Source organism: Phyllostomus discolor, chromosome 7 (genome assembly GCF_004126475.2).
Source record: "Phyllostomus discolor isolate MPI-MPIP mPhyDis1 chromosome 7, mPhyDis1.pri.v3, whole genome shotgun sequence".
In the NCBI taxonomy this organism is placed as follows: domain Eukaryota; kingdom Metazoa; phylum Chordata; class Mammalia; order Chiroptera; family Phyllostomidae; genus Phyllostomus; species Phyllostomus discolor.
The window spans coordinates 73,176,396-73,200,276 of NC_040909.2; the positions used below are offsets into that span (position 1 = coordinate 73,176,396).

Genomic DNA, 23,881 nt, shown 5'->3' on the forward strand with positions numbered 1-23,881 from the left:
TTCGATTCTCAGTCGGGGAACATGCCTGGGTTGTGGGCCAGGTTCCCAGTGGGGGGTGCACAAGAGGCAACCACACACTGCTGTGTCTCTCCCTTCCCCTGTCTCTAAAAATAAATAGATAAAATCTTTAAAAAAAAATGGGAAAAAGACCTGAACAGACACTTCTCCAAGGAGAACATCCAGAGGGTCCAGAGACATATGAAAAGATGCTCAGCATCACTAGCCATCAGAGAGATGCAAATTAAAACCACAATGAGATACTATTTCACACTGGTCAGAATGGCCATCATAAACAAAGCAATAAACAAGTGTTGGAGAGATGTGGAGAAAAGGGAACCCTAATACACTGTTGGTGGGAATGCAGCTGGTGCAACCTCTATGGAAAACAGTATGGAATTTCCTCAGAAAACAAAATGGAACTGCCTTCTGACACAGCAATTCCGCTGCTGTTATTATATCCTAAGAACCCTTAAACACCAATCCAAAAGAACCTAGGCACCTCAATGTTCATAGCAGCAAAATCTACAATAGCCAAGCACTGGAAGCAACCTAAGTGCCCATCAGCAAATGAGTAGATCAAAAAAACTACGGTACATTTACACAATGGAATACTACACAGCAGAGAGAAAGGAGTTCCTTCACTTTGCGACAGCATGGATGGAACTAGAGAGGATTATACTAAGTGAAATAAGGAAGGCAGTGAGGGATGAATACCATATGATCTCACCTTTAACTAGCACCTAATCAACAAAACAAACAAGCAAGCAAAATATAACCAGAAACACCGAAATTAAGAGCAATCTGACAGTAACCAGAGGGGTGGTGGGAGGGAATAATAGGGGAAAATGGAGAAGGGTTTTCAGGAACTACTATAAAGGACACATGGACAAAACCAAAGAGGGGTGGGATCAGGGGAGGGAGGTGAGAATGGCTAGGGTTGGGGGAAGTGATGGGGGTAAAATGAAGACTACTGTACTTGGAAAACAATAAAAAAGATTTTAAAAAGTTGAACAAATATTACAGCCAATAAAATAAATAAATAAATAATAAATAAAATCGGAATTCACTATATTATGCTTTAATGACTTATAAAGTACTTAGCATGCTGAATTTTCATGAATATACTCTATTTATTAAAGTTTTTTTCTCTATTAAAAATAATGCCAGATAAAGAAGTATTATTTCATCTATCATTTATTTAGTAGAAAGTTTTACACACTAGAATAGAGTAGTAAAAGTTAACCTAGAACCTAATCCTTTTCAACCATCCATTTTTGAACTTATGACAGCCATAAGAACAAGCCGCTAGAAGTAATTACACTTGAAAGCTGTTAGGAGAAAAGAAAGGGTATGATCTTTTATTACTTCATTCGGAATGATACGCACTGGCTAAAAGTCTTATCTCATGCTGCAAACACGTCAAGCATAAGAATGATTGATATTAGAATGTCTAGCACAAATACCATGATCTAGACTGCTATCTTCAAGAGTAATATACTGCCCTGGCCAGGTGCCTTCAGTTGGTTGAAGCATCATCCCATACACCAGAAGGTTACAGTTCTGTTCCTGGTCAGGGCACATATTTAGGCTGTGAGTTTGATCTCCAGTTGGGGTATGTACGGGAGGCTACCGATTAATGTGTGTGTGTGTGTGTCTCTCTCTCAAAAACAAAACAAAACAAAAACGCTGAAAAATCCTCAGGTGAGGATTAAGAAAAAAAAAAAAAAAAGACTGATATCCTCTTATCTGAATGTAAATACAAAGTAAAGTTTTGGTACTGAAAGAACTATCACTTCAGAAAAATAGTATCTACTGTATGTAAACTGGCAGAGACTTTTTACTGAAAATGCTAAAAAAAATGAAAGCACAGATTTCACTACAAAAATCAAACCGAGGTTAGAAAATTCTATGGAGCCAAATGACAGTACAGACAAGCAGAACACACAGCACTGCTCACATTAACTTCAGAGTAAGCGAACAGTTTTTCCAGTTACTGTCAAGAAGTCATCATCAGCCAAGGCATGCAATGCTTCTTCAAACATATCTTTGGTAATTGCCTTTGAGGAAAAGGAAAGAAATATTTTATATATGAAGTACTTCCTTATCTGTCATAGCGATACAATAATTTCAGTCTTTCTTTTTTTGGTGGTTATATACATTTATTATTTTCTAACTCAGGAGTGGCAAAAATTTCCCATAAAGGGCCAGATGATAAATATCATAGGCTTGGTATCTGTTGTAACTACTCAACTCTGTCCCTGTGCCAATGCAGTCATGAATAATACATAAGGGGCATTATGATAGCAGGTAAAGGGTTGGTTTACTAACCAGCTCTGCTTTACTTATTCACAAAAGGGCACCTGAGTATTTCATTCCCAAAACAAATTTATATAATAAATTTGATAGTTATTAATCAAATTGGGATATGTGATTATAACACTATTTATAATAGCAAAACCTGCAAATATCCTAAATGTCCAACAACTCATTAAGTGAATGATGAAATATGCATGCAGAAGAATGTTACCAACCATTATGATTAATGTCATGAAATCTATTTACTTTTAAAGATGATACTAGTAATATTAACTTGTTAATTAAAAAAGAAACAGCAAGTTACAGAACAATATAACTGTTCATTTTTCAAAGAAAAGACCTCATGTGAACATGTACACATAGAAAAGTTATAAAAGATAACAGAAATTTTATCTGTAGTGTTTTCTTGATAGATTTATGGGTTATCTTTCTTCATTATCCTTATCAATATTTACTAAACAATAAATGAAGGAAAAAAGAAAAAAACCTTAAAGCAGTATTCAGAGAAAAAAACTCTATTACACACAGAACAAACTATATGAATACTTACTATATCAGATTGTCCACGGATATCTTCAAAAAGTTGCTGGTATTTTAGAGCTGGTGTTTTACCTTTAGATAAAATAAGTTTTCTCAATGCTTCAGCTAACTCTTCTTTCCGTTTGCGAGATGTTGCACTCATTCCTGATTTAAAAGAAATCAATGAAAATATTTCTTCTATGAGAAAGTAAAATGTTTCAAATTTCCGCTAAAGTTAGGGGATAATGGTTGAGTGACAAAAAAAAAAATCACTCAGTTGTATATTAAATAATTTTCATGTGCTTTTATGTTTAATGCAAATAACAAACCTGTAGTAAGAATAGATATGTCCACAATGCCAGTCCGGGGATCAGTGGCAGACTGCTTTAGGGCCTCCCGATGCAAACGTTTCGCCTCTTCGACATCAATTGCTTCAACTTTGTTTGAAAACCGTACTTTAGCATGGGCTTCTGCTAAGCGAATCAAAGATTCCAGCTGTCGAGGGTATGCAGAAACCATTCCTCGGCTACTGCCAATCTTTCTCATGTCTACATAAGCCTAATGTAGATAGGAAAAAAACCCCACAATTCCTTGTTAACAATTACTTTAGTTTCATGGTTAAACCTTGAACATTTAGGATTCCATTAAATAAACCAAGCTTCTGCCTGGCTGCCAGGTGTAGGTACTGAAGGGAATTAAAAGTGAGATCAAGGGACTTTTGCCAAGATGGAGGCATAGGTGGACACACTGTAACTCCATGCACAACCAAGATTGGAACAACAACAATTTAGAGGCAGAGTAACAACCAGAACTGACAGAAAATTTATCTGAATGGAAGTCAGACAGCCAAGAAGTTGAAATAGACCCGTTCATCCAGACCTGTAGGAGGGGCGGAGACAAGCAGACAGGAGCGGGTCGTGGTGGACAGCAGACAGAGTTGGGAGCATAAGGCATCCGGGGGGCGCAAGATCGCAGCAGGTGGACCCTGAGTACCCAAGCGGAAGTGGCAGACCCAGTGAAGCAGCGATTGTGGAGCAGGGCAGAGCATGCAACCCAGGGACCCAGAGAAGGGACTGAGGTCTCACTGGGAACGGAGCAACTACCATTGTTCCCTCTCGACCCTGCACCCCTCATACAACGTCACAATCTAGCGACTGGGGTGCTCAGCCCTGGTGAACACCCAAGGCTCTGCTCCTCATCATAACAGGAACCAGACCAAAAAGAGAAAGAGAGAGAGAGAGAAAGAGAGAGAGAGAGAGATGGCTCAAACAAAAGAACAAATCAGTGCCCCAGAACTCATCTTTTTAAGCAACAGAGAGAAAGCTAACCTATCAGATGCACAGTTCAAAACACTGGTGATCAGGAAGCTCACAGAATTGGTTGATTTTGGTCACAAATTAGATGAACATATGCAGGTTACGATTAAAGAAATGAAGGAAAATGCACAGGGAACCAACAGTGATAGGAAGGAAACTGGGACTCAAAACAATAGAGTGGACCAGAAGGAAGAAAGAAACAACTAAACAGGAAAGAATGGAGAAATAAGAATTCAAAAAAATGAGGATAAGCTTAGGAACCTCCAGGACATCTTTAAACGTTCCAACATCCGAATTATAGGGATACCAGAAGGGGAAGAGAATGTGCAACAGATTGAAAATATATTTGAACAAATAATAAAGGAGAACTTCCCCATTCTGGCAAAGGAAATAGACTTCCAGGAAGTCCAGGAAGCTCAGAGAGTCCCAAAGACGTTGGACCCAAGGAGGAACACACCAAGGAACATCATAATTACATTAGCCAAGGTAAAAATGAAGGAGAGACTCCTAGAAGCAGCAAGAAATAAGGGGTCAGTAGCCTACAAAGGAGTTCCCATCAGACTGTGAGCTGATTTCTCAAAAGAGACCTACAGGCAAGGGGCTGGATAGAAGTATTTCAAGTCATGAAAGACAAGGACCTATATCCCAGATTGCTCTATCCAGCAAAGCTTTCATTTAATTATTTTTTAAAAAAAGATTTTATTTACTTATTTTTAGAGAGGGAAGGGAGGGAGAAAGAGAGAGAGAGAAACATCAATGTGCAGCTGCTGGGGGTCATGGCCTGCAACCCAGGCATGTACCCTGACTGGGAATCGAACCGTGACACTTTGGTTCACAGCCCGAGCTCAATCCACTGAGCTATACCAGCCAGGGCGCAAAGCTTTCATTTAAATGGAAGGGCAGATAAAGTGCTTCTCAGATAAGATCAAGTTAAAGGAGCTCATCAACACCAAGCCCTTATTTTATGAAATGTTAAAGGGACTTATCTAAGAAAAGATAAAAAAAATGCATAGTAAAATGACAGCAAACTCATAATTATTAACAACCACACCTAAAGCAAAACTAAAAGAAACTAAGCAAACAACTAGAACAGGAACAGAACCACAGAAATGGAGATCACATGGAGTGTTAGCAACAGGGGAAGGGGAGGAGGAGGGAGGGAGGAAAGATATATAGAATAAATAGCATAGATGGTAGGTAGAAAATAGGCAGGGGGAGGGTAAGAATAATATGGGAAATGTAGAAGCTAAAGAACTTAAAAGTATGACACATGGATGTGAACTAAAGGGGGGGAATGTGGGTGGGAGAGGGTGTACAGGGTGGAGGGGAGTGAAGGGGGGAAATGGGACAACTGTAATAGCATAATCAATAAAATATATATTAAAAAAAATGAGATCAAGCTTTGTGCCTCAAAGCCAAGAAGGTGGTGTCTGAATGCAGCTTTAAAGAATGAGAACGAAAATGGACAGTGAAGGTTCATGAAGCCCAGTACTCAGAAGACACATATATTGGGGTAAGGGGTAGGCTGCAATTAGAGCAGAGGACAATAAGGTTGCCCATCTGAAAATGTTCCTCAGGCACTTACTCTGATTTATACCCCAACTGAGGATCCTTTTGATAAGGCACACGAAGGAGTATAGGGATGTCACATAGGTTAGTTGCATTCAACTTATATATAGATGGCATAATTTTATTTCTTATTGAGTAACCCCCAAGAATGATACAAATGGAAAATTATATATCACCTGCAACTTTCATTACAGCATTTTGGGGAGCTTCATTATGATGCAAAGCCCATCAAAATCCTCTTCCTATCACAATGTTTTAATTACCTAATATGCATCATCATGCATGGCTGCCCACATAAGAAGATACTGAAAAGTCAACATAAAATATTTTAATTCAATTTATTTTTTAGAAATAAGAAAATGGAAGCTTGGAGAAATTGGATGACTTGTCCAGAGTTACAAAGTTACTAAGTAGCATGACCTATTAGTTTAGCTCCAATATTCCAACTGTAAATTCACTATACTTAGTATTTAAATGTAAAAAGTGTTTGTACAGCCTATATAAATGAATTATTTCCCCCATTTTACATTTGGAAAAGTCATTTTGCAACAGAGAAGAAATAGTTATAGATAATAGCATACTTTTCTTAATAAAATAATTACTCCTTCAAGAGGACATAAGGTTTTTAGCTAGAGGCTCAGCAAGACATTTTTTCAGGCTTTAAACATGGACACGTGTTACCTCAATGAGAGCTTGGCTAGCTTCCTGGCTCAGCCGAGGCATGACCATGCTGTGAGCATAAGCAATGTAGTCCTTTAGCACTGCCATGTCCATGAACTCCTCCTCTACTTGCTCCTCACTCTGGTAGTAAAGAGCAACAAGGTGGTGAGCCAGACGCCTGTCATAGGCTTCATCCTGAGGGTCCAGCATGAGGAAGATCAAATCAAACCTGAGAAGATATTGTAAAAACAATGTTTTCCTAGTTGGGACACCAACACACCTATAAGCATAAGTTAAAAATTGCCCTTAGGGCTCTGGCCAGGTAGCTCAGTTGGTTAGATGTTGTCTTGATACACCAAGATTGCAGGTTCAATTCCTGGTAAGGGCACATACAAGTATCAACCAATGAATGCATTAGTAAATGGAATAACTGACGTTTTTCTTTCTCTTTCTAAATAAATAAAAATAAATAATTATATAAAATAAAGTAAATAAAATTTGCTCTTGGGTCACCTAGGCATATATAGTGAACATACATTTGGTCAGGGCTGCTGGGGATTCTCTCCAAGTATCTTCTGCCCAGGTTGTCTACAGAGCCTTCAGATAAATCCAATTCACCCTGCTATGTCCCCAGCAGGTGATTGTTCTCCTGGCCCTTAGATTTGCTCAGAAAATAGGTAGCCATCAAACATCTGAGTCAAAGAATTAAGATTTCCCTGAGGCAAATGTTACTATAATTTTGAAGACTAGAAGATAGGAATGAAAACACATGCAAATATTCTGTAAAAAAAGCAACTATTTGGTAAAAAAGTAAATTAAAAATGAAAATAACAAAAAAAACCCTAAAATAACTTTATGATGCACAGGAATATTTGGAATACCAGGTTGAGCAAAAGTGTGGATGATATGACTCTGCTTTAACAAATTTAACTTTCAGAATCTTATCTATCCATGGGAAGCTATTCTCTGCAGAACAGAGCGTAGTGCTTGATTCTCACTAGTGGCTTTAAGACCGACAAGAGTAGTGAGTGAGGAGCTTCTAAAATAGATGTTGAGGTGAAGCGTCCTATTTGCTTCAAAACACAAGTGACTGTTAAGGTACTACCCATAGCTGAGTAGAGAAACACAAACTCCTTGTCATGAAAACCCTTGAGCAACCAAATTTGAACTTTTGCATTAAAAAGTTTGATATTAGCAGTTGCTGAGTATTAGTATTTTCTCAACCTCACCTTGAAAACTCTACAAATAAGCACAGAACAAACACCTGTTATATATAAAAATGTTTTCATACCTTGATAATAACGTGTGTGGTAGCTGGATATTTTCAATGGTAGTTTTTTTAGGATTCCATTGAGATTCAATAGGATTTGCTGCTGCCAAGACAGAGGTGCGTGCATTAAGCTGACAAATAATCCCAGCCTATCAGAGAAAATACTGCAGTTAGAAGTCTCATCATGATGGCAGGAACTGTGTGAAACATCTTTGCCTGGCATGGCTTTTGTCATGTCTGCAATGTCACCTAGAGCTGTATCACCTTGCAAAGGTGACTTCAGCAGTTCCACTTGGGACAATACCCTGTCCTTGGATTTATGTAAAGGACTGAGTTATAGGTAAATATATATGCTATAATTGCATCCTTCTTAGAAACTAACCCCCTTGCATGAGATTTAGGACAAAATCATTAATGGGTTAGTATAGCAAAAATAAATAGAAGACCCTGTAGAAAATATTCACATCTGGCTGAAATCTAATAGTGAAAGTATTTACCAGTTTCCCAAAGTTTAGAACCAAGGTAACACTGAACAGTTCCATAGATGTTTTATTTGAAGTGTCCACACATTTTAAATATGTCCATATTTATGGATGGAGAATGTGACATACCTTTGCAATAGAAAGAGTCTGCTGTTCCATGACTTCATGCAGTACTGATCTTGTACTTTCATTCATCTTGTCAAACTCATCAATACAGCAGATACCATTGTCACTGAGGACAAGGGCACCAGTCTGCAGGACGAGCTGCCTTGTCTCAGGGTCTTTCATTACATAGGCAGTGAGACCGACTGCACTGGAGCCCTTTCCCGATGTGTACTGGCCCCTGGGCACCAGGTTGTACACATACTGCAACAGCTGAGACTTGCTGGTCCCAGGGTCACCACATAGCAAAATGTTGATCTCCGCACGAAACTTGCCCCTTCCTGTGTGACTAAAATCCTTTCTTGTTCCACCAAAGAGCTGAAGCAAGATTCCCTAAACAAAGAAACATGTCTAAATGTTCATTTACTGTAGAGTAACTGAGATATAGTTTAAATGTTAGAGGTACTTTTCTACTCCATGAATTACAATTAAGAAATTTAAAAAAAAGCATAAAAATGTATGACACTGCTTTAAGTTACTACTAACCTATTTATACATAAGCACACACCATCATGCCAGAATGGTGGTCATGTAAATCCCTCTCTGGCTCTGTGTGCCTCTTCTTATAGAAGTAGCATGTGAGTTTGGTATAAAGAAATGGACAATAATGCTGTGATTCTCCTCAACCTATAACCAAGTCAGGTTGTGAGTTCCTTATTCAGCCAAGCAGGCAGCAGCTCTTATCCTTTATGGTGGGGGTGTGAAAGGAGGGATGGATGTTTACATTATTTGATTCCAAAGAACTATAAACCCCAACTACAAATTAAAAATCCATTGTTACCTTCTTTATATCTTCATGTTCATAAATGCTTGGTGCCAAGGCTGAAGCAAGTCGCTCATAAATGTCTGGTTTTCTGGAAAGTTCCTTAAGCAATTCCACACGCTTCTCTGAAAAAAGTTTCTGCTCTGTTTCTTCATCAAGGCCATGCAGACGTTTTGCGTCAGTTTTTCGATAATGAATGACATCAATGTGCGTTTTGTAGACAGACTTCACATTACTCACTCTTGGATTGACTCGAATAGGCACAGCTCGATAGATGCCTGGGGAAAAACCATGAGATATATTTTTACTTTCCATTAATGGACTCAGTAAACCAGCACAGACAACAGGCAGCGCTGAGAACTGTGGCACTGGAGGAGAGGTGAGCTAATAAGCACATTGCTTCCATGGGCCTCCCAGTGAGGAGGATGCAGGATTGCACTGTAAAACTCTTTGCTCAAGGTGACAGGAACAAGTTGGAGAGAATACATGTGTCTGAAAAAAGCAGACCTAAAAATGTGTTCATCAGTGACTACCTGCTAGTTCTGTGACCTTGGGCACCTATATGAGGATAACCATGCTGCATATAATCATTCTGAGGTTTAAATGGAATTACTTTGCTTTTAGAACAATGCTTGGCTCGTGGCTGTGTTCAATAAATACTTCAAAAACAGTATTTTCATTTCCCTTAAGCTGAGTGTACAGAATCTTAGTAATTTTTTACTGGAACAAAATACTACCAAAATCCTGCATCAGAAACTTGGAAAGAAAGAAAATTCTAAAAGCTCAAGTCTTTTAAAATCACTCATGAATTATTTCATACACAGTAAGACAAACTACTGAGTTAAAAGCAAAGATATGATACAGGAAAAATTACAATTTTGTTCATAATAAGATATTTCTAAGTGAATAACCATGCCCTGCTTTCTAATACAATATAAGAACATTAAAAGAAGTAGATGAACAATCAACCCTTCAACCATACTAACTCATACATTCTCTAAGAACAAAAATTTCCTAAATTGATGTGTGCGCTGTTTATCTTTTTTTAATTTCAAACTAGAATCCTCGAGCCCTGGACCACTCAGTTTCTTGCTGTTTTTTGAAGAGAAAAATCTCTCTCACAGTTTTCACAACCCACTGCCATAGATCACCTGTCCTTCGTCCGTTTAACAGATCAATTCTTTTTAAAACATAAAAATCATTTTACAAGTAAACGGTCTTAGAATACATACTATCCTTCACATCAAGAGAGATTAGGAATGGATGGCTATGTTTATTATGTATAAAGCAGCTTAGTTGTCTTTATTGATGCCTATAATGATCCATCTTTATAGAACAGCACTAATACTCCTTTTACCTGTAAACAGCATTCTTCACAACCCCTTCCTCCCAAATACTTTCATGTGTATCACATTAATTCCAATATCCCATTTAAAATATTGGATTAAATACTTTATTGAGTATTTAATAAACTTTCATTAGTATAAAAGTATACACTAATAAAATATAATATCAAGGGTTTCAGAGTAGTAGAGTGGCAGAACTAGGATAGCTGATCTCTTTCATGAAAGATGACACATTCTTTCAAATCTGTAACTACTACACCTACCTTTATAACTGAAAATCACTAGTGACAGCTGCTCAACTTCATACTGGGGAAGACATAGGATAAGAAGGCTGACTCACTGAATGGAAGAGATGGACCTCTCTGGGAGCCCTGGCCGCTCCTTACACGCAATTCCCACACTGTCCCTAAATAAATAACTATGCCTGCCACAAACACACACAACTACCCCCACCCCTGTGGGAAACCAAGTGCCCACACTGCTGTGAAGCATGACATGAAACTGGCACATTCATGTGTTGCAGTGGAAAGATGACTCTGTTGGCAGTAACAGAGCACAAGTCCCAGTGTCACAAATTACTATAAAATCTTAAGCTGCAGGCATCTACACTTCTCTGAATCTCAGCCTCCTTATCTCTAAAAATACCATTATGTAACTCCCAACATGGATGCAGGGTGCTCTGATCCATCCTATCCTATAATACATTTTAACCCTTAGCTGTGCATTTGGGAAGTAGAAATTTAAAACTTCAGACTTGGGAGCACTACTTCCTAGAGCTGTTGGCATAGCTCAAAATTACCAATATCAAACTTGTCTTCTCAACATACCAATGCTATCAAATCAAGATACACACATGGCTCTGGGATACTGTAATGGCAAGAAGCAAATGCCCTGACCAGTGTGGCTTAGTTGGTTGGGAGTTGTCCCACAAAGCCAAAGGCCACCAGTTTGATTCCGAGTCAGGGCACATGCCTAGGTTGGGGGTTTGGTACCCTGTTGGGGTATATACAAGAGGTAACTGATCAATGTTTCCCTCTGTCTCTTCCCTCCTCTCTAAAAAATCAATAAAGTTAAATCTTTTTTAAAAAGAAGCAAGTGACTGCATGCACAATGCATTGAAACATTCTGTCCTGCTAAGTAGGTTAGGAAGAATGTGATAAGCCTTGGCTGGCTGCCTCAGTTAGTCGGAATGTCAACCTATACACCAAAAGGCTGCAGGTTTGATCTCTGGTCAGGGCACACACCTAGGGTGCTGGTTCAATTCCTAGTTGGGGTGCATATAGGAGGCAACTAGTCAATGTTTCTCCTTCTCCCTTCATCTCTCCCTAAAATCAATAATCATGGCCTCAAGTGAGGATTTAAAAAAAAAAGGTGACTAAAACAGTACACCATTATCTTCTGAAGAACTGAGTGACAGCTGGAGGAGGCAGGACCAATGCCCATGCCAAAGAATTCATGACGAAGTCAAAGGACTAAAAACTATCATTAAAAGCAAGACAGACTTATACCATTAATACAACCTACAGTCTTACCTGTAACATTCACCCTGTCCCCAGGTTGAACCTTGTCAACAAGATCATTGTGAGCAAAAAGGATGACAGTGTGAGGTGTCTGACCTGCAGGCATATCTTCAGGAGACTCTTGAAGTTTGACCTGAAAAAAAAGCAGTGAAAACAGAAACTCAGAGAAGAAAGCATATTAGAGACAAAACCACAAGTGTGTACCACTTAGAACCATTTCTCACGCCTAGCATCTTCACCTTTTAAAACATTGTTCTTTGTTTTAACCTCTAGATAGCTGTTTTTTTTGTTTGTTTTTTTTTTTTTTAAAGCTTGTACATGACATGAATACACTTTTGGTGAGGATGTTGTATTTATTTAAATATTCCCCTACTTGGGGGGGAACAGGAGGTGGCAATTTAAGTAGTTTTGGCCATTTTAAGACTATAGTGGATATCTCTTTGCATAAATGTTTGTCTACATTTCTAAATAATTTTTAGAGGTTATTTCTAGCAGATTTCCTGGGTGGAAAGGAAACACTTTTTAGGTTCAGGGTTAAGCACTTCTGTGCATCTCTCCTAGTCACTGCATGCAACTCACAGATACCTGCCAGTTTACATAATTATAGCCACTCATCTGATAAGCTCTGTTAAGCACTGTTTAGGTGCTGGGGACTCCATAGTGAATGAAATCTCTTCCCTCACAGTGGAGAGGGGATAGGCAATACACAAACACACAAGTGAACATGTAACAGCTCTGACAATAACAAATGCAAGAGACAGAAGAATAAGAAGCACAGGCAGTGGGGATGTAGGAGATGCTTTACATAAAGCAAGGCTAGGGAAGGCCCTTCACAAGTTAGCTGACCTCTGGACAGAGGTCTAAGAGTGTTAGGGAAGAAGCATGTGTTCACAATGTAAAGAACAGTTAAGTTCCGAGGTCCCAGGGCAGGTTTGGGCTTTGCTAATGATCTAGGAATATGGAAATAGTTTCGATGAAGTCATCAGCGAGGTCTGTGGGTACAAAGTTGTAGTGTGGGTAATGATGGGCCATGTACTCTTAGAGACTAAGACATTAGGTTTTATTCTAAGTTTGGGAGTCTTTGAAGCCCTCTAAGAACACTACATCAAAGCTCTCTGGGAGCAGCGGTTCCACCTTCATATCTCCAGGAGTTGAGGTACATTTGCTGTAATAATTTGTATCAATATCAGATAAAAATTTACATCTTAATTTAATTTGCAATTATTTGGTTAGTAATTATTTTTCACAATTGCTAATATTTTTTCTTATTGACTCCCAACAAGGGAAATTATCTTTTGTAGTATTTTGAACACATTCTATTTAAAATACATTAAAAGTGTTTAAACTCTGTAATGAAATAAAACTGAAGTCCTGGTCCTGGTGCATACTTTTACATCATTATGATCATAGTAAATAATTTTCCTGCCTTTCCCCACTTGTCATGTTAATATTTATCTTAAGAATTTCATGATTAACAGGAAAAAGGTCAGATTTCCTATACAATAAAATCAGTGAGAAAAACTTCAGAAAAACTCCTCAAACCATTCTTTACTATAAAAGTTGCAAAATGACAGAATTTAACCAAATAATTTTTACTGATCTTAAAATGTCTTATGTACTTATCTGAAATACTAAAAAAATATATTAAATATTTCTCATGGAAACATCTCAAGTTAAATTAAATAAATCAAAAAGGCTAACTGGATCTGTTAACTTAATATCATTAAGTTTGAGATATGTATCATGAGAGAATGCACTCTATTTCTTCTTATGAAGTATTTTAGGCCATGAGAATGTGAAGCATTTAATAATGAACTGGTACTCACTGGCAACAACTGGGACACTGCTATCCCAAAGTAGAAGACTTAAGTGTGCTCCAAGTATCCAACCACCCACAGCCCTGTAACAAAACCTACACTGTCAGAGAAGGAATGAAGTAACTGAATACCATTTAGAAAGCAAGGTTTTGTGCCTGGTCTAGGAAGCTAAGCAAGGTCGAGCCTGGTTAGTATGTGGATAAGAGGAAGCAAAGTTTTAAGGCTTCATGAGTAGACAAATTATATTTGGCTTTTTGAGAAATCAGGTTGAGGCAAAACAAAGGCAAAACAAGCCAAAGGGGACGCCAACCAGAGCACTCAGGAAGGCCACACACCATCTGCTTGTCGGAGAACACAGAGCGGTTGTGGATCAATGCCATGCTGTGGGTGGTGTGGCAGCGCTCACACACGCAGGGCTCAGCAATGCGGCCGCGGTCAATCTCCACCTGGGCTGTTTGGGCGCACACCTGGCACTGAAAGAAGGCCTCCTGCATCTCTGGTATCAGCTGGGATGTCCTGATCACCATGCCACTGATGGTGATAAGTTGGTCAATGTCTGCAAGGAAGAGAGAAAGGACAGCTTGTCCATTAGCCACTGCCCTTGGCTCAGTCAGATGTGGTATCTCCTTGAGCTCGATTCCTGCCAAGGCAGATCTGGGTCTGCTGTCAAGCCCAGAAGAACCATCCTTGGAGATGCAGAGATATCTGGCAATGGCTGGAGTCAGAGGTAGGCATTGTGGCCAGAGCACAAACATCTCATTGGGTATGTTCTAGTCTGGCCTGGAGTGCCTTTCCCGTGTCCAGTCTGCCTCCCTCTCAACCCCAATGAACCTCTTGCCCTTCTTTCCTCAGGGACCCCTATCTGATAAGCATTCCACCAATGTCTTTCTCAGCTGCCTCCTGTCTGGTTCCACATTCCAGTTTCATAATATAACCTCAATGCTTTTGCCTATTTTGTCCTATGGCCTTCCACCTCACTCAGTGTGTCACATGCAAGTTCTGCTGTCTCAGTGTATGTGAAAAAGCATGGGCCCTGGCTGGCATAGCTCAGTGGATTGAGTGTGGGCTGCGAACCAAAGCATCGCAGGTTCGATTTCCAGTCAGGGTACATGCCTGGGTTGCAGGCCATGGCTCCCAGCAACCGCACATTGATGTGTCTCTCTCTCTCTCTCTCTCTAAAAATAAGTAAATAAAATCTTAAAAAAAGAACAACAAACCAAAAACAACAAAAAAAAACATGGGTTCTGGAGCCACATGGCCTGGACTAATAAGTATCTGTGTGACACTGGAGACACCCTCAGCTTCTCTGTGTTTCATTTAGGGAATGAGAGTAATGACAATATATACCTCAGAGAGCTGTTGAGGATTAAGAGTCAGCATACATAATACAAGCCTATTAAGAATTGTGCCTGACAAAGAATAGGCATTACGTAATTTAGCTAATCTGCACTATATAAGAAAGGTCTTTTATAGACTATTTTGAGCTCTTGCTCTATCATTTGGACTTTCCCTGACATACTTTCCCCCCAGCTAATTCCCCTTGCTGGTTCTAAATGAGTTACATTGTTATTTGTAGTAAAAAACAAAACAAAACAAAACAAAACAAAAAACCAAAACCAAAACCAAAACACGCCCCATAGTTGGCTACTGCTGGCCTGGCATAACTTCCCATCCCTTAAGGCCTTACTGCGGATTCACAAGATCTTCCCTTTGATCCTGCCCTCCTTCCACCTACTTGTAAATCTTTGCTTCTCTCCTCACTAACCTTTCTTTTACTTTAAAATGTCACTTTTGTAATAAGTTACAAACATAAGGGTAAAGCTAAATACTTTTGAAATCAGTTAAGTACCCGGTAATTTATAATCTCTAATCTTAACCTGGAATTCTTTGTGTAACAAGCTGTCTCTGAAAATGTAAATGCAGCACACTTACCCAACAGCTCTCCCTCCTCCAGGTCCCCCAGAAATCCCTATCACAGATTTGACATAAGGAGGCAATCTCATAAAATGAAAAAAAATTACGATTCTTCAATAATGAAGTCTAATACTTGCTCATATTGATTAACTGTCTTATTTTCTTTTACTGGAATTTGTGTCTTTTACACTTACCTGAAGCAGTGTTCGTTAATTCTCAATAGCTTTTATACCTCAATCTTCATGGCAAATATACACTTGTCCTATTTTTTTTACTTCTATGGCCACTGTCTAGTTTAGGAACCTGCTGCCCCATATTTGAACTACTGTCTTCTTACTGAACCTCAACATACTTTGCATACTAGACCTACCACAGACTTCTCAAGAGTGGAAAATCTTTCTCCTTAATGGCTCCCTATTGACTTTGGAATAAAAATCTTAACTTGAAATACAGAGTTCTTTAGGACCTAAGCTTTCCAGCCTCCACACAAACAACCTGCTTCAGCATCACTTATTGTCCACATATAGTTGTTTTGCTTCTTTGTTTCTGGGTATATTGCTTCTTTCTGCTGTCTAGAGAATCCTTTATGTCTGTTTCCCAAATCCTTACTATGCTCCCAATTTCTGTTTCACCATGATTTCTTCACATTTGGGCCTGGCGCTCTCCTTCTCTCCCTGGGCTAAGACATTTCCTGCACCATTCTTCAGTTATTCTACCTCTTCTTTTATTTACTTTCCCATCTAGATTTATTTCTTAAGCACTAGGGTAGGAACATATTTGTACTTGTTTTCTACAGTGATTCTAAGAAAGTATAAAATTGTAACACCTGGATAGTTCTTCTTAAGATAGAGAATAGTTACAAAATCTTTTATAATAAAGGTATAGTGGGGCCATAATTGCATAGGGTAACTAAATCTACTATCATTTTGTCATTGGTAATCTAGCACCACCAATTCTTTTAAAGTTCCTTGATAAAGTAAGGTTTTGTTTATTTTCATGTAAAGTATTTCTCTGCTATTAGAAATATTACCTTCTGGATTCAGGTTTCTCATATTCTTAGTCTTCAACGCATTGAATGGTCTTACTTGAATCTGATGTTCTAAAATTGAGTCAGGGTAACAGTCAAAAAAGATTTCATTGACGGCCATGTCAAAAGTTGGAATAACCTCCTACAAAAAATGAGAGAGGATGTCAAGATGTGTTTGTGTGCCCATCTTAGGGTTAGATATAAATAAAGCATTTCATATTAGTAAAGTGTAAAAGTAAAAACACATGGCATAATCCAAAAGCATTACCCTACATACTTACACGTATATCATTTATAAATCTTGAGCACACTCAACTCATTCAACTATCTTACATCTGCATGCTCTTATTGGGATTAAGTGTGATTATATATGAAATGAAAGTAACTCCAATATGTACTGTCATATTTTAGGCTTTTAATTAATAATAAAATGAATTTTGAGCACATACTTTCATGTCTTTTTCTCCACAATAAAATGATAGCAATACACTGAATCATAATTATTTTATTCAAATTTGCTAATACTTGTTCCCATTCTGCAGATAAGAAAACAGCCTTTGGGGGAGAGGGAAATAAGTAACTTGATTCAGGTTACATACCTATTAACCTGACTAGGAAAAAAAACAAACAAGATTTAAAACCAAGCCTGCATATATATACATATATGTGTATGTATATGTATCTATATCTGATACACTGCCAATTAAACTACAATGTCACTGACAGTAATACACATCCCAATTTCAGAAATGTCAGTGTGAAAAAGTGCTTATCTTAAAGGAGATTAAACATGGCTTTCTAGAAAGGTTCTTTTTATGGGAGGAACATTCTCTGTTACCACAAAGAAAATTCTGCTATTCAGAAACTCTTAAGATATTCTAGATGTCTACTGTAATTAATCAAAGTCAAAGCCAAATTCTTACCTGTGGGTAGCAGATGAGCTGTCTGTATAGATTTTTGTCAAATGATTTTATGTGTTCACAGTTCACATTTAAAAATGGCTCCCCAATAACATTAATCTATAAGATCAAATGAACAAGCTATAGTCTCATTATTTTGAAACACATAATTTGAATTTGCAAGTAAAAATATAATTACCTCCCCAAGTCGTTGCATGTATAGAGGTTCAGTAATATCTATACCAATATTTTCTTCTTCTTTAGCCAGAGGGTCAATAAAATGCTGAAGAAATCTCTTGATGTGAAAAGAGAAATATTAAGCTTAATGCATTTAAAATAAGCAAAAATTCAAAATACAAAGTTACGAGTCAGTCACTATTTGAAGCCAGTGTGTTCCTATTAAAAACAAGAAAAACATTAACAATTCTAGGCCACCTAAAAATCTATCTCTAAGTATTATGGCTACTTAGATACAAGTTACAAACACTTGCTCCCAGCATTTTCAGCCCTAAGAGTATGAATTTGAACACATACAGCTCACCTGAAAATTTTCTTTGCATGTTGCCACATTTACATCTGTTCCCCAAATCACAAGTTTTTGGCCTAGAGACTGCTCACTTGCTACTGTATCTTCTGCTGCTGGCTACAAAGAAAAATATGACAGAACCATGTTAGTGAATCATTTTATGTTCCCCAAATAAATCTATCAGAAGACTGTATTTGTGTACTTACCCCATCCGACTGCAAATCCACCTGCAGGCCCTTCCGTGCAGACCCCAGGTCAGGCCTCTGCCTCAGGGGTGTACCCCTAACACCACTCCTTGGGGTTCCCTCTACTCGGGAGCTGGGAGTGCCATATGTCAGTGGTGAACTAACATCAAAGTCAAGGGGAATAGCTATAAAAACAAAACTTGGAAATTTACAATGAAATTCTGGTAGTATATCAAACAGGAAAATATAGCATGTTATTTTAGTTGTTTTAAGTCATCTGAACGCAAGTATTAAACTAAATGTTTATTGTAATCTCTGATGGTTAAGATTCTGAGGACTACTAAATGCCCTATAAAAAAGCACCAACTTTCTTTCTCTGCTCACTAAGTTCTAAGATGTATTATCTTTGTACTCTTGGTGAACAATGAAGCATCATTTGTATACTAGCCACAGTATAACTTAGACGTTCAGAAACACACCTGAAGAATGTATCTGAGGAGGGCTGGAAAATATTGTGTCCTGTGCAGCAGGGCTCTGCAGGTCAGCTCCAGGTGAGGTGGGCAATGGCTGCAGCTCTCCTGTGGAGGTAGAATCCTCGCCTCTCCGTCTCCTAGATGGAGATGATCTGGCATCCTCACTTCGAGCTTGTGACATACAAAACAGAAAAGATGGCCATCAATTCTCATGGTGGATCTTCCTGAAGCTGTCTTTCTATTGGGACAGTTTTTTTCATTACTGAACAAATACAAGCCAAACAGAAACGAAACAAATGAGTACGGACATGTTTAACCAATCAACACTAGGAAGTGCTATGGAAAGGGTGGAAATGAGCGTCCAGCACTAAGTCTCTTCACACTACAACGAGTAGGGCACATACAAACGTTTGTCGCCCGCACAACTTCTTATTTCCCGCCCCCCCCCCCCCCAATCGGAACCTGGACTCAGCGTCCAGAGGCCTTATTCACAAGCCAATGCTTCTCAGAGGTGGCGGAGAAAGGCCAGAAGGTGGACAAGGCAGAACCGGGGTATGGGGAGAGAGGTGGTACTTGTCAGAGCAGATTCGCTGGCAAGACTTACGCGTCTGAGCGGGCGTGGCTCTACCGCGACGATTTCGACGGCTGCTCGGGGTAGAAGCCGGGGACGACATGATGCTGCGGGTACCTACGAGACTAACAGTAGAAGATCACGCCGCACCCACTTCCGGCTTCCTCCGCCACGCAGCAGAGACACTGCTCTTCCCGTGGTCCACAGTTACCGGAGAAAAGCCGCTGCTCCGGACGCAAGTAGAGACTCAGGTAGCACTTTGTGGAGCGCCCTCCGGTACTGCAGGAGCCTGGCCCAAGGTTTCCCGCCAGCAGCAGTGTCGTCACCATCTTCGGTGGCGCCCCACCAATCATAGAGGCACTCTCGCATAGCTCCGCCTATGGGAGGCTCCACTGCCCACCGAGAGGGGGACTGAACGACCTTCTTTGGCTCTTCGCAGAAAGCCGACTCAGACCTCGCTCGGTACCCCCTTCCATTCAGATGGTCTGACCCAGTGTTGGACCGCTGTTTCGCGGGAAATCTGGGGAGTCCAACTGGACTCTGTTCTCTGCAGAGTAGATCTTGACTGTAGCGCTGGCCAAGGTTAGAATAGTTCTTTATCACTTAAGCATTTTTACTTTTAAAGACAGTCCAAATGCACCTTCACTCTTTATCAAGGGACAAACTGTAGATCTCGGTCAGAGACATTAGCTTTTCTTTTCGTGCCTCGAGTAAGTCAACTCCAATTCACCGACTGTCCTCCCGGTCTATTTCCGGACCTCACACCGTTGGATTTCTGTTTCTCTCTAAGCGTCGATGTATGGATGCTAAGTGCATTCTGTGCAATATGAACCCACAACCCTGACAAAAATAAGCTCACGTCTAAGCGGGGTATTCCTACCAGGAAGATCATCCCGGGAAGGTATCACTGCCGCCGCGAGCTCCGCCCCCGTATCCGCGAGCCCCGCCTCCGTGCTGGCGAAATTTCCGGTCCGGGCAAGGTGGGCGCAGTATCCTGGCCCAGGCTGGGCATCATGGCTGACTCTAGGTCTGGTGTGCAGGGTTCCCTGCTGCAGCTGCAAGAATTTTTGTCCACTGCGGACCGTTACAGCGCTGCGGTGGCCAGTCATCAGCTGATTCGGGGCCTGGGTCAGGAGTGCGTGCTAAGCACCAGCCCCGCGGTTCTGGGTGGGTATCCTACCGGATCCGTCGCGGTGGAACTGCGCCGAGGTCTGTGGCTTTTATAGGTTTAGAGTTGGGCTAGAGTTTCAGCCCAGCGTTTTTCCAAGTGTTTTGAAGTCCAGACATTCGATTATGGGTCACCATAATTTCTGTGGCTGTGTATAAAAAGTGATTTGTCATACTTTTTTTAAAACACCAGAGGACATACCGTAAAACAACTTGGTGAAAATGCCCTAAATTTGTCAACCATTGCTGTGCAAAATGGGAAACAACGGGAGGAAAGTATTTTCTTTCACCTTAATCTGGCCTAAACTCACCAGTTTCCGAATAGTTATAAGTGCTGTTCCTACTTTTGAGAAACATTGCAGAAATAAACTGAAAAATCATGTTCTTTTAACTTTTTAGCAATGCCTGGATGAAAACCTTTTCTCTTTGAGTAAAAGTTCCTCTTTTTGTACTTGTAAAATAGACTGCTAGAAAACCACAATATTCCGTTTTAAAAAACAAAAGTGTGCAGAACTTCTCCTGGTGTGTCCTCTTAATTAAAAAAGGTGAGATTTTCTTCCTAGGGGTCGTTGCTGAATATAGTGGAGAAATAATGTGAACAACACGTTAAACAAGATGGTACTTAGTACCTATATATTGTCAAGGATATATTAATGGGGAAAAACTTAAAGACTAACAGAATTATGTAAATTCTTTCTAGCCTCAGTGTTTCTAAGTTGGAATTCTTTGTTGTACCTTTAGTAACTTGTTTATAATGCAGTTCTGAGTTTACTCTGAATATTCAATGTATGTCCTTTCACTTGAGAAATTACAGAGGACTGTGTTAGTTTTCTATTGCTGCTGTTAAATTTAGTGGCTTAAAGTAACACAGGTTTGTTAATATTACAGTTTTGTAATCAGAAGTCAACACAGGCTCTACCAAGTTAAAACCAAAGTATCAGGCAGGCTTTTGGGGGAGAATTCATTTTCTTTTTCATTTAGGGCTTTAGCAAAATTCAGGTCTTTGCAGTTGTAGAACTGAGGTACCTTTTTTCTCCCTGACATTCCTTGCTTCTAGAAGCCACCCATGTTTTTTCTATCACAGGCCCCCATCCTCCATATTCAAAGCCAGTAGTAAATAGGGGGTCAAGTAAATCTTAAACTTGGAATCTCTCCTGCTCTCCTGTCTTCCCAAGTCACTTCCTACCTCCACTGACAAGGACTCATTTATGTGATTACATGGGTAATCCAGGATAATCTCTCTATTTTAAAATCAGTTGATTAACAACCGTAATTCCATTTGCCTTTTAAAGTGAGCAGATTTACAGGTATGAGATACCCATGCATCCCTGTGGAACATCATCTAGAATTTCCTCTCTCTTCTCTAAACACAGCAACCATAGGGTAGCATATTATCACTTAAAAAGCTGAATTGAGAAACATGCATTTCATTTAGGGTGAGTTTATAGATTGTTCCCCTATAGCTGTGTTACCTTAAAAATTTTTTTTTTTTTTTTGGTACAGCATTGCAGACTTCCTTAGTTTTTTCCAAAGATTTCGGTTTGCTTGTATTCGTTCGGAAATCACTTAGCATTGATGAAGTAAGTTGGAAAATTTCATTTTGCTTTTCTTGTATATTGTTATGTTGGAGTGACTCTTTTTCTTATCCATATTTACTACAACGTGTATTTCTTTTATTATAGTTTCGTGATTGTCGAGAAGAAGTCCTAAAATTCTTATGTATTTTCTTAGAAAAAATTGGGCAGAAGATTATACCTTATTCTCTTGATATTAAGGTAAGGAGGAAAAAAACGTCTCACGATATACCAACATTCATTTTATTCTATTTAAATTTATTTAATTTAATTTACTTCTTTTTAGAGAGAGGGGAAGGGAGGGAGAAAGAGAGGGGGAGAAACATCAATGTGTGAAAGATACATCAATCAGTTGCTTCTTGCATGCCCCCAGCTGGGGACCTGGCCAGCAACCCAGGCATGTGCATTGATTGAGAATCAAACCAGTGACTTTGGTTCTCAGGCCAGTACTCAATCCCCTGTGCCACACCAGCCAGGGCTCATTTTAATCTATGGTGTAAATTAAACTTGGATTTTTATTTTATTTCTTCCTTTCTCATGGGGGAGTTTATTTCTGCTTGATTGTGTTAGAAATGAAGTGGGCTGTTTTATTTTTTATTTTTTTTATATTTAATAAGCCAAGGCACATGTCAAGAACTATTTTGATAACTTTTATAGTTGGTTTGATAACTTTTTGCACAGAGGATTGATAATGCTTTTTATAAGAAGTTATAATAAGTTGGGTTTTTAAATTGTGGGAAGATTTTAGAACACTTTAAAAATGACTTTAAAGAATTCTTCCTAAGAGTAAAATTCATATTTCCTATAGTTCCTGTGTTCTTTTTGACAACAGTCTGAAAGTTTGCTTGTCTTGTACCTCCCATTTTCTTTAAATCTGCCTTCTACAAGGTTTCCTCATACTTACTATGGAACTGGTAACCATAAATTAAGTTGTTTTTTCTTAGACTTATTTATACTTTTAACAAGTGCCACATCTTGAGGTAAGTGTTTTTATTGGTCCCAAATTTGCTTCTAGTGTTTGATGCTAAGTTTTGATGAAGAAGCATGTATTCAATTTGAGGAATTTATAGAAAGTTACTTTATAAATTATAAGTAGCTTTAATATATAAAATGCTCTTAATGATAATTAGTCTTTTAAAATAGGTTTTGATTTTATTCTCTTTTGACTTCTAATCTTTCTTGATTGGAATCTTAATATTTAAAAATATTGTCTAAAGGGTAAGAGTAACATTTGTAGAATACTTCTACATAGTTTACAAAGTTCTTTAATATGCAGTTTGTCGTTTAATTTTTACCAAATCTCTCTTAAGTATTCTTCATCTCTCTAGTTTTACAAATGAGGTTTAGAAGTTAAGAAACCCACCCCAGTCTTGGAGCGAGGTTGCTGTAGTCCAAAGCTCCTGCTTCTTTCATTACACTCTGTTTCCTATAGAGCCCCAAACATTCTTCTCTGAATTGCTTTAGTTATCTTTTTTGTTCTTTGTTCTTTCTTTCTTGATCTGTGGCAACAAGTGCTGTGGGAAGTGTATAAGGAGGAGTGATTTTTATTTTTCTTCTTCTCTTTTTTTATCCTGCTGAGGTTTCCATTTGTATTGTGTTTTTTGTTTGTTGTTGATGTTATTACCATTGCATATTACATCAATGTGTTTTCAATAATCTTTAATCTGTATAGTTATATACTGTATATTATTTTAACAGCTAAATATTAAATTGTGTTATAAATTGATGTTGTTCCTCTCGGAGATATAGTTTTAAATCTTATTTTTTTGATATTTTCCCTTTTAAAACCTAGAATACTTGTACCA

General features: G+C 38.8%; 2 protein-coding genes across 2 annotated transcripts; one reads left to right on the forward strand and one right to left on the reverse strand.

Moving 5' to 3' along the window:
* Window positions 1-1,176: 1,176 nt before the first annotated feature.
* MCM4 (minichromosome maintenance complex component 4) lies at window positions 1,177-19,659 on the reverse strand. The gene is made up of 16 exons (XM_028518204.2): window positions 19,369-19,659; window positions 18,771-18,935; window positions 18,313-18,476; window positions 18,122-18,223; window positions 17,780-17,875; window positions 17,605-17,700; window positions 16,685-16,823; window positions 14,076-14,296; window positions 11,936-12,056; window positions 9,076-9,335; window positions 8,262-8,627; window positions 7,672-7,799; window positions 6,402-6,609; window positions 3,165-3,393; window positions 2,867-3,000; window positions 1,177-2,057 (listed from the first exon to the last, which is right to left on the reverse strand). Exons 1-16 carry the CDS (start codon window positions 19,436-19,438, stop codon window positions 1,965-1,967), a joined length of 2,592 nt encoding a protein of 863 aa, XP_028374005.1. The 5' UTR covers window positions 19,439-19,659; the 3' UTR covers window positions 1,177-1,964.
* A 601-nt stretch (window positions 19,660-20,260) lies between these two features.
* On the forward strand, window positions 20,261-23,163 carry LOC118501679 (DNA-dependent protein kinase catalytic subunit-like). The gene is made up of 4 exons (XM_036031019.1): window positions 20,261-20,502; window positions 22,006-22,082; window positions 22,185-22,277; window positions 22,885-23,163. Exons 1-4 carry the CDS (start codon window positions 20,349-20,351, stop codon window positions 22,900-22,902), a joined length of 342 nt encoding a protein of 113 aa, XP_035886912.1. The 5' UTR covers window positions 20,261-20,348; the 3' UTR covers window positions 22,903-23,163.
* The last annotated feature ends 718 nt before the right edge of the window (window positions 23,164-23,881 follow it).